This window comes from Fukomys damarensis, unplaced genomic scaffold (assembly GCF_012274545.1).
Source record: "Fukomys damarensis isolate Sample0158 unplaced genomic scaffold, DMR_v1.0_HiC HiC_scaffold_13, whole genome shotgun sequence".
In the NCBI taxonomy this organism is placed as follows: Eukaryota; Metazoa; Chordata; class Mammalia; order Rodentia; family Bathyergidae; genus Fukomys; species Fukomys damarensis.
This window is the reverse complement of record NW_022900925.1, coordinates 1961422-1978960: the sequence shown is the minus strand read 5'-3', so window position 1 is coordinate 1978960 and position 17539 is coordinate 1961422. Positions and strand designations below refer to the sequence as shown.

At 43.4% G+C, this 17539-nt stretch overlaps 2 protein-coding genes across 3 annotated transcripts in view; one reads left to right on the top strand and one right to left on the bottom strand.

Annotated features, from left to right (window-relative positions):
- Window positions 1-5639, top strand: part of Zswim7 (zinc finger SWIM-type containing 7) — a 14811-nt gene extending 9172 nt beyond the window's left edge. For both annotated transcript variants that reach the window (XM_010611464.2, XM_010611457.3), the window contains exons 4-5: window positions 2711-2815; window positions 3906-5639. In XM_010611464.2, the coding sequence (XP_010609766.2) occupies window positions 2711-2815; window positions 3906-4010 (210 nt within the window). In that variant the 3' untranslated portion in view covers window positions 4011-5639. The remainder of the gene's footprint in view (window positions 1-2710; window positions 2816-3905) is intronic.
- A 13-nt stretch (window positions 5640-5652) lies between these two features.
- The window catches only part of Adora2b (adenosine A2b receptor), a 23975-nt gene continuing 12088 nt past the window's right edge, over window positions 5653-17539 (bottom strand). Inside the window, exon 2 of the mRNA XM_010611485.3 lies at window positions 5653-6714. Within this exon, the coding sequence (XP_010609787.1) occupies window positions 6051-6714 (664 nt within the window). The 3' untranslated portion in view covers window positions 5653-6050. The remainder of the gene's footprint in view (window positions 6715-17539) is intronic.

Here is a 17539-nt window from a genome sequence, read left to right as displayed (position 1 = left end):
AAAAAAAAAAAAAAAAAAAAAAAAAAAAAAAAAAAAAAAAAAACTTTTTTTTTCCATTGGTAATAGTTTATGGAGACCCAAAAGTTATTAATGTCACTGTTGGACACTGGTGAATTTTCTTTATGATTAAGGAGGAAATTGAATGCTTTAGTGCTCTCCTTTCAGTTAAGTGCCAGGCACTAGACAAGTTTTACTGTTGATACTTAGTGGTGTAGGGATATATATTCATAACACTTCAGGGCTTTGTGATACTTAATATATAGAAATGTGGTTCATCAATACCTAACTTAAAATGAGGCTGAAATATTTAATGGGTACAATAGGCGTCTTCTTACTCAACCATTGACCATTCCTAGAAATCTAGCAACCCCTAAGAAATTCTGCTGATTTGGTCAGAAAGTTGTACTAACCAAGACGGCTGCATCAAGTATCGAATATGTGACAAACAGAAGCACAGTGCTTGAATCTGCTATTTTATTTAAAACATTACCTGTTCCTTTATTTTCTGGGGTGGAAGTGTTATGGTTTTATCTAGAATATATCCCCAAAAGTCTCAAGTGCTCAAAAGTATGGTTTTTTTGTTTTGTTTTGTTTGGAAGGTCCTGAGGGCTATACTCATGGGTGCATTGATATGTTGATGAGTTCATTGTTGAATGTGTTGTTAGAGGTGGGTCCTGGTCAGAGGTGGCAGAGGTTGTGTGATCTGGAAGGGTGTCATCTCCCTGGATTCTCCCATCTATGCTTGCAAGCTGCCAGGTAGCTAATGGTTCTCCTCCACCATGGCAGTTCTGCTTGGAATCAGCTGACTGTGGACTGAGACTAGTGAAACTGTGAGCCACAATTCACTTCTTCAAGTTGTGGGTGTCATGGTCCCAGTAACTGTAAAGTCAGATAATTGGTCCTGAGAGTGAATCTACTGCTTCACTCTACATGGCTATTTGGTTCAGAAGCCTTGGAGCTGGTTTGCAGTAGGAGTTTGGAAAGTTTTGGAGATGCAGGCTAGTGAAGCCCTTAGTGATGGAGTTTGCAGTGATACAAATGACCCACTGTGGCATCTGTGTAGCTAAATGTGTTCTTAAGAGATGCAGCCTGGTCAGAGGAGGCAGGTCACTGTGGGGTGTGGCCTGGAAAGGTGTACTCCTGTCCTCTGTTCTTCCCTTCTCTCTCTGTTTGCTACCTGCCCTGCAGGGAGCAGTTTTCCTCTACCATGGCATTCCTGCCCTGGAGCTAGTTGACCATGGGCTGAACCCACTGAAACTGCAAACCAAAATAAACCTCTCCTCTAGGATGGAGGTGTTGGGTATTTTGTCCCAGTGATAAAAAGTGACCAATACAGGAAAAAGAGTAAGAATCCTGGAAGTGCTGATAATATAAGGATGACAACAATGATGTCCTGGCTTTTTCATTTAAATTGCCATCTTAACCCTAATCTAATTTGAAGCCCCTGTAGTAATGTATAAGTGGCTGTTCATTGCAAAATAATCCTTGGGATGTTTCTATTTCCTTTGGATACTAATAATGAACTTATACCTTTTGGAAATCAAACCTAGGAATAAAACCCTGTACTAACTATTTAGTTCTCAATCACTGTAACACATACCTGAGATAGATAACTTTGAAAAGAAGAAAGGTTTATTCTGGCTCATTGTTTCAGAAGTTTCAGACCAGACCGTGTTGCTTTGGGCCTGGGGCAGCACAGTATATCATGATAGATGCACCTGTTTACTTCATGGGGTCTAGGAAACAGAGGAAAGGGGTAGGGTTCCCTCATCTCCTTCAAAGGCACACCTAAGTGACCTAACTTCCTCTCACTAAGCCCCACCTCTCAAAAACTTCTCCTACCTCAAAGCCAGCACCACAGGCTGAGTACAGAGTCTGCAATACATGGGCCTTTAGAGATAATCAAGAGCCAAGCTATAGCAAGCCCCCAACAGAAAGTTTTTGGCTACTCAGTACAGAGACTTCAACAAATTTGTCTATCTACAACACAGAAATTTTACTATCTTCTTCTCCCTTGTGCCCCTCTTCACTGCCACCAAGGCTGTTTGTTCTTAGACTGAGCCTCATACTAGCCCCTCATGCATCTGTGTGGTCCTTCCATCCTGCTGAATGAGTAGGCAGATCTGGACTTGTCTCTTCTTGAGACCTCCCTCCTGAGCAGCTGAGTCATCCCTTTTGCAAGATTCTTTGCTGTATTTATTCTCCCTACTCTAAAATGCTTTTTAAAAGCTTTTTTCTACTTCTTCTGGGACCTATCTTAATCCTCCCCCGCCATTCGCCCTCTACCTGATTTCACATTCTCTTTGGACATGTGGTACAAGCTTTAGAAATTTACACACATGCTGCAGATTACCAAAGATTAAGGAACTCCACAATAAAATCTAGATAAGAAAAGCTTTTGGTAGTCAGCCCATCAAGTAGATTCTTACAATTCACTAGGCATAGGAACAAAATGGTTTGTATGGGTGGTTGAACAAGGCTGAAATTCCTCAATTCCACTGTCTGAAGTCCTAAAGAGCAGAACAGGGAGATTAGGAAGAGTGCCTGCTGGAGGGAAGAGAAGTTGAGTTTCCCTTTTTGTGTAAAGCCCTACTGTAGTTCTTGCCCATAGAGCAATTCTGACTCATTAAATGGGTAAAGTCAAGGGAAGTAAGTGGTACCCAGAAACACCTGTTTTGAGGTCCGATCCTATCTGTCCTTTTCTTTCTAGGTACTTGGAAGTTCTGGTAAAACATACACTTGTTTGGCTTCTTGTCATTTCTGCTCATGTCCTGCATTTGCCTTCTCAGTGCTACGGAAGAGTGACAGCCTACTGGTAAGGACAGGCAAAGCTCTTGTCAGAATAGTCAGATTAGGAGAGAGACTATTATCCCATATTTCATGGTTTAAGCCTTACACAAAATGGTAATTTTTACTGCATGTTGAAACGAACAGTAATTTATTGTCCTTGTCTTTAGTCATCACTTCTGGGTGTACCTTCCCAAAATGCAGTGTCATTTTTAGAACATCATTTTTCTTTCTTATTTCAAAGACAATGGTTGTAGCTTAGGGGAGATCAGCAGGGTATTCTGGAGGTTGGTACTGGGGGATTAAGTGAATTAAAAATATAAACTAAATTGAATGTTAGTAACCTCACCTGTCTCCAGTTCTAGTCATGAGGTACATCTTCCCACAACCCATAGGACAGCCTGACACCATACTCAGTCTTCGCATTAGGCAAGACCACCTTTTTCTATCCCCGCCAGGCTTTGCCAGTTTTATCACTCCTGAGCATCGAGCAAGGACATACTCATACAATCCTTATTCTGGTGGGAAAGGCACTGCCCTCCTCAGACAACTTCATCATCTTAAGCCTTGCCAAAGGCATTTTACACTGTTAACTTCTTAAACACTTGGGAACTAGGTGCCGGTTGGGTGACTCATTAATAGGAGGTCATATTCATAGCTGGTGTCCCATAAATGTATTTCACCTATAAAATGACAAGATGGACCTGGGACCCCTTCAAGATTGAAAGCATGCTCTGACATGAAGACCAACAAAGTCACCTTCCCAGAGTTGTGTATAGGTCAGTACATGTGAAAGCTCTGCCACCACTCCTGCCCTCCTACCTTCACCCTGGAAGTATAAGGGAAGTTGACTGGGCTCTGAGCATACCGTTAAAATGGGATTGTTCCCTGTCCTTACGGGGTGGCTGTCTCATTTAATGAGAGAGTCCGAGAAGCACTGAGCAGGGTAGACCCGAGGGAGTGTTAGCTATGGCCATGATAGCTTTCTGGGGGCAAGGAAGAAGCTGACTGGACCCACAGTAGACTTCTGGTTTCATGATGGTAGTGAGAGAACCTGGTTAGACTGGCTGAGTTTAGCCCTGCCTGTCCCTAACAGGTTTGTATGTTTTATATTCCAGTGCAAGCACCTCTTGGCAGTATATCTTAGTCAGGTTATGAGGACCTGTCAGCAGCTAAGTGTTTCTGACAAGCAGCTGACTGACATATTGATGGAGAAGAAATAAGCATCGAAGGTACAGATGTTACTTCATTATCTTTCAAAATAGAAATCTCATCAAGAAATACACATAACAGGGCATGGTTCACAAGGAAGAAAGACGAAATGGATCTTGCAGATACTTCTTGCTACTATTTTTCCTTCTGGAGTGCTGGTGGGACCTTAGGTGGCATCTGTGGAATGTGGAGGCTATGCCTTTGGAAGCCTTGTGTAGCCTTCTCATGAAAAACCTGAACCAGCCTCTAAGCCTTCTGGATGAAAAATGCCTCTGAGTAGAATAGAGCATGGTAGAGTCAAATAAAACCTAATCCACATTGTTTACACAATTAAGATTCTTATGTGACTGAATTACTACTAATTTTTAAAAGATTAGGACAGCTGAATGAAATGAACAAGCATAATTTTAGACGACTAGATATTGGGTCTTTTCTTTGGGTCCATAAAATTTTTCAGCAGCAATATTAGGGCAGAGATATAACTGAACATCCCAAGGATTAAGACTCAGGGGTTCTGGTGCAGTAAGCTTTAGATGCTGTGGTGGTAGTGCCAAATTAGCCTAAGTAGGTTGTTGATAGGAAGTATCTAGACCCAGGGCAAAACTAAGTGTGCTCTGTGCCCATTTCTCAGCTTCTTAACAGTAAAACTACAGGAAAAAACTAAAAATCATGTCCTAGAACAAAGCTACAGATGTTATGGATTTTTAGTCTAAAGAATAGGCTCTGTGTGTGCGTGTGTGTGTGTGTGTGTAGAAATAAAAGAATTGCATACCAGATTTAAAAAAAAAGACTAGACAAAGTAGATTTTTAAGGGGAGAGAGAAGAGACTCAGGCCCTAAGATAGAGCTAAGGAGCAACAATAAGATAAAGATGAAAATGAGAAATTTTCAGCCTGGGGCAAGACTTTCTTAATAGGTAAAGCTGTGCATGGCCAGAAGAGAATCTTAGGGGACAGGAATTCCCGGCTCTTGAGGGGTTAATGAACCTGCGATGTCCTTGCAGGAACTGAAGCAGTGGGCAGATTAAATACCTGTTATCTGATTCCCCCATCCTTGTGCACAAACACGAGATGTTAATGAACAAATGCTGTGTGAAGAGCTCAAGGCTGCGCTTGTCACAGTGTTTTGTGGTTGGCAGAGCCTTGTATTATGTTGAGGTGTAGAAACAAAAATTTATCAAGACTTTTCTGCCACTTGAGGAACTTAGAATAAGTATAAACTTATTTTTTTCAGCAACCTTTAGGGTAATGTGTATTGTCTAGACAGTAGATGCAGGAGTGTATAACATGCCAGCACAGAACCCTAATCTTGTTTTGTTTTGTTTTGTTTTAATTTTTTTTTAAATTTATTTCACGGAATATACAGAGTTTTATAATTTTGCTTAGTAAAATTTTCACACTTTGGGTTCCAACAATTTCACCAAAGTTTAACTTGGGAGAGAAACACAATTCAATACATAGCTCTAGAAAGGAGAATCTGGTAAGGAGAGATCGCATTATTCCACTTTCTTCCTCTGTAGTAGTGTTTTGTATAATGGAAAAGAACAGAGCCTACAATTGTTACTTGATGATAATTCTACTTAAGAACTTAAGAGAATACCATTCCCTAAATATGGCAATTTCTTGTTGGAAGTCTAATACTTTTAGTATTCTTGATTACCCTCCTGAAAACAAATACAGATTAGAGCAGCCAATTTTTATTTTTCCTCTGCCTCTATGTTAAAAAATATTAGCAATAGTTCACAGTATTTCACAGTAAATAGTTTGAGTCATTTTCGACCATGCATGAGGCAGACTCTTCCATTCAAGCTGTCAGCATCATCCATATACTAAAAGCAGGCAAATCGGACCATAAATACATTTATCAATCCTTGGAGCCTACTAATAGCACGCACATATCAGCTAGACACATGGTAACTTCAGGCAAGTACTCAAAAGAGGCAGCCATATGCTTGGGCTGTGGCTATTTTTCACAGTGAGAATCAGCCAGTCGTATCCTGTCCCATTGTTTATTTTGGGTCTATGCCTTCTCTCCCAGAGGCCAGAGCCTAGGTCATAATCCCACGTTGAACGCAGGCTGTGTTCCAGCCTGCCCATTCCCACTCTTCATATCTGTCTGGCAGAGAACATACCTGGAAATGATTTTGTGAAAAGTATAGCGGAAATCTCGGTTCCGGTAGGCATAGACAATGGGGTTGACAACTGAATTGGCATGTGACAAGAGAATGGCTGTGTTCATTGCCCACTTGGGCTTGTCCTTAGCTAGAGCTGGCTGAAAAAGAGTGACACAGTTGATAGCATGTACTGGTAGCCAGCATAGAGCAAAAATCCCCATGATCATAGCCAGTGACTTGGCTGCGTGGATCTCCCGCTGGAGGGTGGTCCTTGAGTGGTGCATCAGCTCAGTGCGCTGAAGCTGCTTGCAGGCTACCATGAAGATCTTGATATAGATCACCAGCATTATGATGAGTGGGGGCAGCACACACCCAAAGAAATTGAAATATACCATGTAGCTCATAGGGACCACATTCTCAAATAGACATTTCACAAGGCAGCAGCTTTCATTTGTGACTCCATCCCGAAGCTCTGTGCAGTTGTTGGTGGCACTGCCTTTACTGTTCCACCCCAGGAATGGGGTCAATCCAATGCCAAAGGAAAGGACCCACAGGACAGCAATGACCCCTCGTGCTCGGCTCCCAGTGACCAAACTTTTATACCTGTTCAAAAGAACATCACTTGTTAGAGTCAGTTTACAGTATTCTGCAGCTAAAGCCCAGGAGCCCATTTCTACTTCTGTTCTGCCCTAACATCCTCTAAGGCTCACCCTCCAGGGTACCATGACATCATCACCTCAACACTAGAGACATGGGGTAAGCAACTTTGCTCTAACAAGCTCAGTAAAGTTTTCACTCTTAGGTAACACATTTCTGTTTAGTGACAAAGACAGCAACAAGAGGTCAGATGTTATGGTTTGGGTCTAGATGTACCCCACAAAGGCCCATGGTGGGCTTTTTCAGAGGCAGCTGAATCTAAAGTGTGTGACTGATTCATGGTGCAATGCTAGGATTAAGGCTGTGTGATTACTAAACTGTTTCTCTTCTGTGATGGCACCTGCTTTGGAGCCAGCCCGACTGAAACCTCTACAAACTGTGAGATAAATAAATAAACCTTGCCTCCTTTAACTTTGGATGTGCAGTATTTTGTCTCAGCAACGAGAAAAGTAACTAAGACAGATGTCTTAAATGGGTATTTGCTAACTATCTCCATACTGACCTTTGAGTCTAGGCCTTCTGTGAGGTGCTATTCTAGCCAGTGAACAGAACAAACCAAAATCCCTGTTAAACGCTAAGGGACCTACATGCTAGTGGGGGGAGGGATATAATTAACAGACATCAATAACAATGGAGATGCATGTAGTATGGAAAAGAAAGTAAAAGAAGATCAGGACTGCCAGGCATCATTAAGAAATCAGTCAAGAGAAGCTTCATTGATAAAATGACATTTGAACATAGGCCTGATGAAATGATCTTCAGAGCACCTGGAACCAGGCAGCACACTTCTGTGGCTCTGGGCAAGAATCCTCTTCTTCCACAAAAAAACTGCCCAGTATGGGCAGAATCGTTTCTGAATGTCTCTACAAACTTCAGGGGAACAAAAGTGCTGACAATGAGTCTGTCTATAGGGAACTGCTAATAGCACAGTTAATAAAATTGGGATATAGATATTAAGTGGCTCATAATACGTAATGTGTAAGTCAGTATATTCAATGTAATGTATTACATAATGAAATAAAATCAGTAACCTCTAGCAGAAAAACTACACAATACCCTGATTAACAGTACTTCAGTTATCTGTAGAAAGTGTTCACTTTCCTTTGCCTGTAGTGTGAAGTGTAAAATTCTCAGATTGGCCTACAGAATCCTCCAGACCTCAGTGCCACATACACAGTGCTTGTCTTTCCTAATGATGGCTCCCTTCTAGGTCATGGCTCCCCTTAACTCAACCTCAGCCAAAACACGTGTTCCTTTTCCGAGGGATACCTCGTAGGCACAGCATACTCTAAACATACACTGTCATAAAGCCTAACCCTAACTGGAATGCCAGCCTCCTGAAGACTGGGGCCATGTCCCTTTGTACCAGTATCCCCAAGCTCTAGCACAGTGCCTGGTACATACGGGTTTCTTAATAATGTGGCCACTATAGATACATTCCTCACTTGTTACCTGACTTACCAAATAGCTTTAAAGCAAGACTTCATTTACTTTACCAGGAGTACTTGATGCTGTGATCCTGACAGGCAAGAGAACTGCTACAGCTTGTTAAGGTTTTGCCTCATAATTTACAAGACCTGCAATCTTTTCTGCTTCCCATGGGGGCATCTCTGAACAATAGGAAACTCAGTTGGGGGCCTGCTGGGCTCAGTTGCTCACTGAATTTTTCTTGACCAATAAATCCATCTATTTCCAAACATATTTTGCTTCCCTCATTTGGGAATGTAAAGCTTTTCTTTAAAAAAGAAAAAAAAAGCTTTTCCTTACCACTGCCTCACTAGAGAAATGAATAACAATTAGTCCTGGAGAATAACAAGGAAGCAAGCTAACAAGCACTTGGAACCCAGATCTATGAGGCAGCCTACTTCCCCGTCCTGCCCTTCACAGGACTCCACTGAGGTGAGTACAGCTGATTACAGGTCAGCCCTAGTGGACAGATTCTATTTGGGGCAAGTAAGTCATGGTGCTTCTGTTCTCTCGCTGGTCTTGAGTGGACAGTAAGATGGTTCTGACCAGCAAACAAAACCTAAAAAGAAGATGTCAGGCGACCTCAAGGAAAGATTGTAGCTTTGTCCTCATGCCCATCCCTTTCTGCCTGTGATGCCCAGAACTTTAGTGGCCATCTTGTGACCATGAAGAAGCCTGAAAATACAGCTAGTGGCAAAGCAGAAGGAAAAAGGAGCTCCGGCCCTTGATGACATCTTTGAACACCCAGCACAATCCTAGAACCATCAGGGCTCCATATACATGTTCCAGAGACGAATATCCTGACTTCTTACACAACTGTAAGGTATTCTGTTACCTGCAGCCTGAAGCATACATTGTGGAGGGGATTTTCATCTCTAGTCCAGCTCCCCTTATTTCACAAATGAAAAAATAGAGATTCAAAGTCTTACAATGTAATAAGTCTTTACAAACCAAAGATCAGGCTAAGTCAGGACTCCCAAGTCTGTGTTCCTCTCACTGTATCGTAAGGCCTTTTATTTTACTTTTTAAAAGGGGGGGGGGTATTAGATACAGAGCAACCTGTACAGTTCATGGAGGTAGTTTCCCACTACATCTATGGGAGGAATCTGTCTACATCTAACTGTTTCAAAACTGCTGCATCCTGCACATGAAGGCAACTCTTTTTATGGCAAACTATCTTATATAAGGAAAGAAAAAAGCTGATCCCATGAGAGGGACAGCTGGCCACAGCTCTCTCTGTGGACTCCCATTACCACCTCTGTTGGTTCGTTATTTCAGAGTTCATCCCTTGTACCACATTCTGTGAGGTACTGGAAACTCAATCCCTGCCCTCAGAATACAAGCTAGTGGAAGAGGCAAAATAAACTAGTAAACATACAAATGTTTCACTCTGAATTGGGCTGTGTTCGGCCATACCAGAATGAGTAGAATGCAGGGATAGAAAGCCAAGGAGGACTTTGCTATATACTGATAGGGAAGGCCTCTCATGTAGAAAGCTAATGGATGAGAAGAGAAAATTTTGCACAAACATTCCAGGTAGAACAGTGCATACCCCAGTTTCAGAAGGAAAGAACATTTCTGAAAGCAAAGGAAACATGAATTAGCCTAGATGAGGCAGGAGCCAGTTTATAGAAAATGGGAGCCATTGGAGGCTCATAAGTAAAAGGAATGGCACCAGTTTTTGTTGTCTAAAACTCACCTGGCCACAGTATAAAGACGACCTTAAAGGAGCAAGAAGAAAAACAGAGGTCAATTAGGAAATTATTTCAGTAGTTAAATCAAGAAAAAATGTTGCCTTGGACCAGAGTGACAGCCAAGATGATGAAAGTGGGTAAGCACTTTGGAGAGAGAACCAATAGGTCTTGAAGAAGGAGTGGATGTAGAAAGATTAAAAATCAAGGATTAATTAATCCTAAAGGTTTTTCCTCCCAGTGTGTTAAATTTTACAGAAATGGTATTAAGAGAAGGGTGGGTTACAAGGCAATGAAGGTTAAGAGAATGGTGTTATGAAGCTGATGAAAATTATCTGTAGAGAGAATATATGCAGAAAGAAAGAAGGTGATGAAAAGCTAAGACTGAGGAGGCTGGAGGATGCAGGGTCCAAGGCACGTGTGGAGGGACACTAATTGCCTCAGCTGTGGGAGAAGGAAGGTTAAAAGGGCCAATGCATGGAGGGCAGAGGTTGCATGGTGACAAACAGCCCTCAAAGAGATGCAGCAACCTCAGTGAAGAATGAGGAAAGTCATCAGCTGAGGTAAAGAAAGGAGGCTGAGATGTGAGGGTTGTGGTCTCAGAATGGGAGAGTGAGGCTGCTAGACAAATGAGGTAGGATGGTGAATACTCTGGAAAGGGGTGTGAAAAGGAACAAAAGAGCTGAAAGCCCCACGCCTACCTGAGGCCCAGGCACGAAGTGGCAAGAAGAAGCAGTGTCCTTGGGGGAAGCAACAGGTCTCAGCAGGCGCCAGCTAGTGGAAGGAGCTTCCCAAAAGAGGGGGACACACACGGACTTGGTGATGGTCAGAGCAGTGCTTGGGAAGGAGTGGTGGGATGTAAGTCCAGTTAGCCAGGAGAACAGAGAGCACTGGGGGATTGAAAATTATAGTTATGTAAAGCTAAAGTTTACAACCCATGTCTCCATTTTCATCTTTAATAAGCCAAAGAAACCTAAAACTTGAAAGGAAAAAAATTGATTCATTACCCATTTCTCCATCTAAATCTTACCTCATTTCCTAATTCCTAATTTCTTGCTAACTGCCAGATAACTTTGCATGATAACCTCTGAACCACACAACAAGATGCCAAGTTTTGGGAACAAATGCCTGTAGACCCCTCCCCCAACTACCCCAAACCATCGATAGCACACAGCCGTCAGTACATATGCCCCTGCCCTTCAAGCAGTTTGCTATAGACCTTACCGTGCCTCAAGGGGTGAGAGCTGCTATTCCCAGTTTACAGATGTGGAAACCATGACTCAGAGAGATTAAATGATTTATTTGCTGCCACTAAATAAGAGCAACAAACCCAATCTAACCTGATTCTGATTATTCTGAAAGCGGTCATTTTCAGGCTCATCTCTCAAAGCCCAGTTCCCCCTCTCCCTGGTCACCAGGCATGGTCAGCTGCTTCACTTTCCTCCCCAAGACAGATCTGCCCTTGGCAAAGCTGCTTTTGGGTTCCCGGAATCCCCCATTCTGCGAGAAGCACATGGGAACTGGAGCTTGCAGGAAGCAGCCTCTGCTACCCTGTTGAGAACCTGTCCCTTAGCAGCAGAGACAGACGTCCACTCATCTTTATTCTACTGGAGCACACCGGGGCACCTCCCCCTAGGGCGGAAAACACACTAGCTGGGTGCTGGTAGGATACCGCGGGCTTCCATGGGACCAACATGCCTTGAGCTGGACACAGAGAAGACGAGGATGCTGTAGAAAGCAGGCAACTGTTGCTGCACTGCACAGGATACTAGGAGGGCCGACCCTCGCAGTCCCTAACATCTCCCAAGGGATGTCAGGGAATGGCCTGCACGTACTCTCACTTCCCTCTTCTCACGGTGCTCCATCCTCTCCCACTCCTCTCCGCACCCAGCTCCCAGCTCCAGCACCTTACACCTGCATTATGTATGTGTCCATCTCCCGGAATGCTCCTGAAAGGCAGGAGACACATCTTGTCATTCCCTGGCCCCTGTGCCAGTCATTGATCTGCTGTAGTGGTGCTGTGCACTGCAGTGAGGCAAGAAGCAGGGCAGCTTCCTGAGTGTGAGAAAGTAAACGAAGGCAGCAGAAGTGGAAACAGAAAACAAGCAGCTTTTATTATTATAAACAAAGCAGGAACAAGGCCACCCTTTGCAGACCCTCACTAAAGGGGTGTTCTGGGAAAGTCTACACTCTGGGAGATGGCTGTGCCCCAGCAGTGCATGTGGAGTTATGTTCGGATCTGTCCATTCTCCTTAAAGAGCTCATTAGCTAAGGAGATTGATAGAAAAACAGTCACATGGAAGGAATCAACAGAAAGGAACAGTGTGAACACTGAGGTTACATAAGGAAGGGAGGGGGACCATCAAGGGTGCATGACAAGTTGCTGGCCTACTTCTGGGGCGGAGCCTCCTGCTCTGGCTCTGTAGCCCACAGATCAAACCAGGTCACCTTCTCAGCCTCCAAGATCAATCCCCAGCTCTCAGGCTGCTCCTAGTTCAGACCCTCAAGGAAACAACCCTGGGCAGTGATCCTGAGCTGGGACAGTCTAACTAGGGCTGCACAGAACCTAAGTTCCCCATCAAAATGCTGCTGCAGAACCCACCTCTCAGCTGTAGCTGCACCTTTTCAATGTAGATATAATATGTACAAAAATACTTTTTAAAGCAAATTGCTAAGGAAATGCACAATGAGTTCTATCTCTGCTTCTTAAGACTGTTTAGGGATAGTTTTCTTTAGATTTGCTCTTACTCCCAAGTTTTACTTCTCTGTAAATACAAATTCTGCCATAAAGCAATAAATACATTCTTAGAAACCCTCATAAGCTGACGGTAGAGCTCAGAGGTAGAGTACTGCTTGCCTAGTATCTGTAAGGCCTGGGGTTTGATCCTCAGCACCACAAACAAAATTAATTAATAAAAAAATTTTAAAAGTATTCATGAACAGAAGAAATAGAACTTTTGAACAGCACAGTATCAAACAAATACAGGCCCGGGATTTAGCTCAGCAGTTCGGTGGCCTGCCTTGCAAGCACAAGGACCTGAGTTCAATCCCCGTTACCAAAAACAAAAAACAAAACCAAACCAAAAAAAACCCAAATACAGTAGAAGCTGGGTGCAGTGGCACAGACCTATACTCCCAGCTATTCAGGAGACTGAGGCAGGAAGTCCATATGCTCAAGGCCAACCCGGACAACTGATCCAGACCCTGTCTCAAAAATGAGATAGAAAGAGCAAGAGATGAAGCTCAGTCATAGAACACTTGCTTAGCAAGCACAGGCCCTGGGTTCAATCCCTAGTCCAGTACTGAAAAACCTTTCTGTAAAAAAAAACCCAAGACCCAGGTGCCTCCACTAATGAATTTTAGCAAATATTTAAGGAACAAATAAAACTCTTCCTATACAAAAGACCATTTGTTATTTGATTTTATTACATGATATTTGGTCTAGTTGTGGGAATAAGGCCCCTCTTTACCACCTGTGGTAAAAGGCAGGGGAATTATTTCTGTTCATGTCCGTAGCTGGATCCTGCCACCCCTCTGAAGAGAGCTCAGTAGCTGCCTCCACAGAAAAACAAGGTATAGTCAGTCAGTCACCAGAATTCCCCTGGCTCCTGAGGGCTTCCCATCAACTTGAACAATTTCAGGTATGTTTAAAATTAGATGGTGGATCTGGCGAGGCCTGAGTGGAGCCCACTGCCACATCTAAATGTGGTCAGAAGAGATGCCACTTGTCCTTCAGTCGGCTAAGAACCCGTACGTGGAGAACACAGCAGCAGAACAGAAGGTTGGCAGTGCCCCTCCACCAGCTCGCAGCAGCAAGAGGCAGCATCCAGTGTCTGTCAGTGAACAACAGCAGAGGGCGGGGTGGAAGTAGCACCAGGTCTCCCAGAGCTTCTCTGGGGCTGGTTTTTGGTGAATCTTACATATTGTTCTCAAATATCAGATGGGAGTCATATAGCTTAAGTTCCCAGCATTAAAAAGCATCTGAGAGAAATGAGCACTGCCCCAAACTAGAGGAGAAAAGATGATCTGTCCAAAGAAAAGGACAAAGAAATCCTCCCAAGGCTGGGATTAAAGCTCTTGTCTTCAGATAGTAACAGTAACTGTAAGAAGTATCAGCCTCTAACTACACAAAACCCACTGTGTTCCTATGTCCATCAGAGGTGATGTTAAATTGTCTCTTCGTTGACACGTTCACGACAGGGCCATAATTCATGTGTCCCACTGCTGGATAGCTCTCAACCACTGGTTATACAAGCCACCTGATGGGACAGCCATGCACATATCACCGGTGGCTCAAGCCAGAGGGAATGAGTTAATGTAGTGTCTAACAGTTAATAGTGTTGTCTGCTGTAACTATTTATCCGTTTTTATTGTTTGTTTGTTTTTTGGTACCAGGGATTGAATTCAGGTCCTTGCACTTACAAGGTAGGCGGCAGAACCACTGAGCTAAATCCCTGGCCCTCTCCCTTTTCAGTTATATACCTTGTGGTACATATTTCAAGGCTTTGTAAATATTACTCGTCATATTGTCAGCCGGAAGTGTTATCATCTATTAAAAATTCTTTTGAGAATCAGTTGGGGTTTTTTTTTAATCAGTTGTTAATACTATAACAGTTGCCCAGGTGATCTTACCACAGTCATTCCTTCTCATTTATTATATGGCATTCTATTAAGTAAGAGTTTCCTTGATCATCATTATTTTGAAAATCTGTTTATTGCTAGGGCCCAAAAGAAATGATACTCCAGCAGCAATGGACAAAACCGAAATCTTGGTTTCTACACCTCATTCTTCATTCAAAGGAAACAGGGTTCTTTAGAAAACAGCTAGTTCCAAATTTGAACCAGGAATACCTTTCTATACCAGAAAATAAGGAAGTGCTCAAAGATGGATGGAAACAAACAGAAGTGAACTTGAAGGAGCTCTCACTGGCCAAATTTGGGCATCAAAATTAATAACCAGAATGGAATTTAAACGACTGAAAGTAAAGTCCATACTGATAGTTAAAAACAGAAGGACAAAGAAAAGGTAATTCTTCTTTACAGAAAAATGCAAACTGGTAAAATATGAAAGAATGAGGGGGGAAAATGACCATTTTACAATTACCATGGTAATAAGTGATACAGGCAAGAATAGTCAGTGGGGAAAATATACCAACCTTTATTTTTTTTGTCTCCCATTAAGTTTATTGGTACATTTAAAGCAAACAATAGTTATATTTATCATTGGGATCCTGTACCTTTACATGATGTGACTAACCTTTACATAGAGTGAAGAAGCCTGGCAGATTCAACCTGACTCACTATGAAAGGATGGCAGCCCTATGAAGAGTGGGCCTGAAGGCTGCGTGGAGACAGAAAGCCCAGAGAGCAGACAGCAGAGGTGGGGATGGGCCAAGAAGCACACGAGGACAGAGTGTGATGTAAAGCCAGGGACCTGCTTCTGTCATGGCATTCAACCAAGCTTATCCATTCTCTAAGCAGCCGGGCATGAAGCACACATCTGTAATCCCAGCGGTTGGGAGGCTAAGGCAAGAGGATTGTGGTAGGTCTGAGGCTAGCCTGGCCTACAAAATGAGCTCAACACCAGCCTGAACAACATAGCAAGACACTGCCTCGACCACCCCATCAATCAATCCTCCACATCTAAATAAAATGTGAGACTTGGCAGTGAGCAGTGACGTTGCAATCAGTGGAAACTAAGATGGCGCATACAGAAAGCTGCTCTGGGAAGTTTGTGGGAACTGAGACTACAACACAGGTTGTAAACCAGAAACATCAAGATAGATGGTTGGTGGGGCAGAGGGGCCTGCACGGGTGAGGCCACTGCTCACCCCGAGTGAGTGATGAGCAGAGTGGGGGCCCCATGAAGCGGAGGCTGGGTTCAGAGTTTGAAAAGGCTGACCAGGCCCACCCCCATGATTGTACTTCCCAACCTGCAGACACCAGAGACACAATCTAGGTCACACTTTCCCAAAGGGTCCCTATCTTCAGGCTGATACCATCCAGTGGCCCATGGATCTGGGTGTCACCCTAGACTTTCCCCACTCCCTTAGTCCAACATCTATCTGCCCGAATCCTCTTGAACCTTGATCTGTCTTCTAGCCATAAGCACGCCAGACAACAGCAGGTCCACTTGCCATCCCTTGGGCTAAAGGATCCCTGGGGCTGATCTGCAGTGGCAGATCTCACGCCTACAAATTCCCACTCAGCCTGAGCCTGACTGACCACGTTTCCAGGACTTGTTCACTGATGGTGGTTCATCTTTGGTTCTCAGGATCTTTCCCGTCCTGTTCTATTGGCCATGTGGCTTTACCTGGAGCTCTCTACTCAAAGCTCTACCAGACTTCTTGGCTGGCATCAAACATCAACCTTCCCTGGTGCAGAATTCAGATTCTACACATATAGCTCTGGACTCTGCCCCATCTTCACAGCCTCTGTCCTGGTCATGATTTCCTCCTTCCTGTCTGGGTGAGAACTGTCTTCTTTATATAATATTGTCAGCTCCCACCTACCAGAGTGCCTATCTTGAAATGCAAACCTGACTATAAACACCTGATGAAAATTCTACATTGTCCTTCCAGGTCTCACCTAATTGTCACACCTCACAAAAACACTACCTGCTGATTTCAGTACTAAGGATTAAATTCAGGGCCTCACACATGCCATGCACATGCTCTACTGCTGAGCTACAAGATGATCATCCCGTCTCAGCCTCCTGAATGCTGGGATTATAGGTATACCACAACAGGCTGCTTTTTTATTTTTTTTATTTTAAAACAGGGATTTACTAAATTTAAATTGCTCAGGCTGGTCTCAAACTCAAGATCATCCTGCTTCATTCAGCCTCCTAAGCAGCTGGGATTGCCTGGGTGTGCCAGGCTCACAAAAGCACATTTAAATTCCAGTAAACACATAAAAAAATAAATTCATAACCATTCTTTAAAAAAAAACAAACAAATGAGAGGTTTTAATGCATTTCTAGAAATAGAAGGCAGGTAGGGTCACTGCGATGGGCCAGAAAGGTGGAAACTGATGGCTGGGACAAGAGGCTCCAGTCTAGCACAGAAGAGACAAAAAAAGAAATTCAAAAGGGGAATAGAAGTCGAGTGAAAGACCGCCTGTGGACCAGTGCTGTGGGTGGGCCACACTCCCACGGAGCTGTGGCATTTATCCCTGTACCCTCACACTGCCACCCGAAGCTAGAGCTTGAGGCCTAGGCGTGGAAGACGGGGCAGAAATAAGAGTGCCAGTTATGTACTTTGTGCCACATGAAGGCATCTGAACTATATGCATCCAAAAAAAGTATTTTCAAAGCCAGTTCAAAATAATTTAATCATAAAATAAGGCCAAAAAGTCAAGGAGCTCTTATAGAGAAGAATAAAAAAACTGAAGTACTATATTAGAATCTATAAGAGAATATTACAGAGACAAGTTCAGCCAAAAAGGGGGTATCCATCTATCCATTAAGAATTCCAGAAATATAAGCCAAGTGTGGTGGCACACACCTGTAATCCTGCATACGGAGGCTGAGGCGGGAGGATCCTGGTAAATTTGAGGCACTCCTGAGCTACATAAGGAGTTCAAGGCCAGCCTGAACTACATAGTGAGACCAT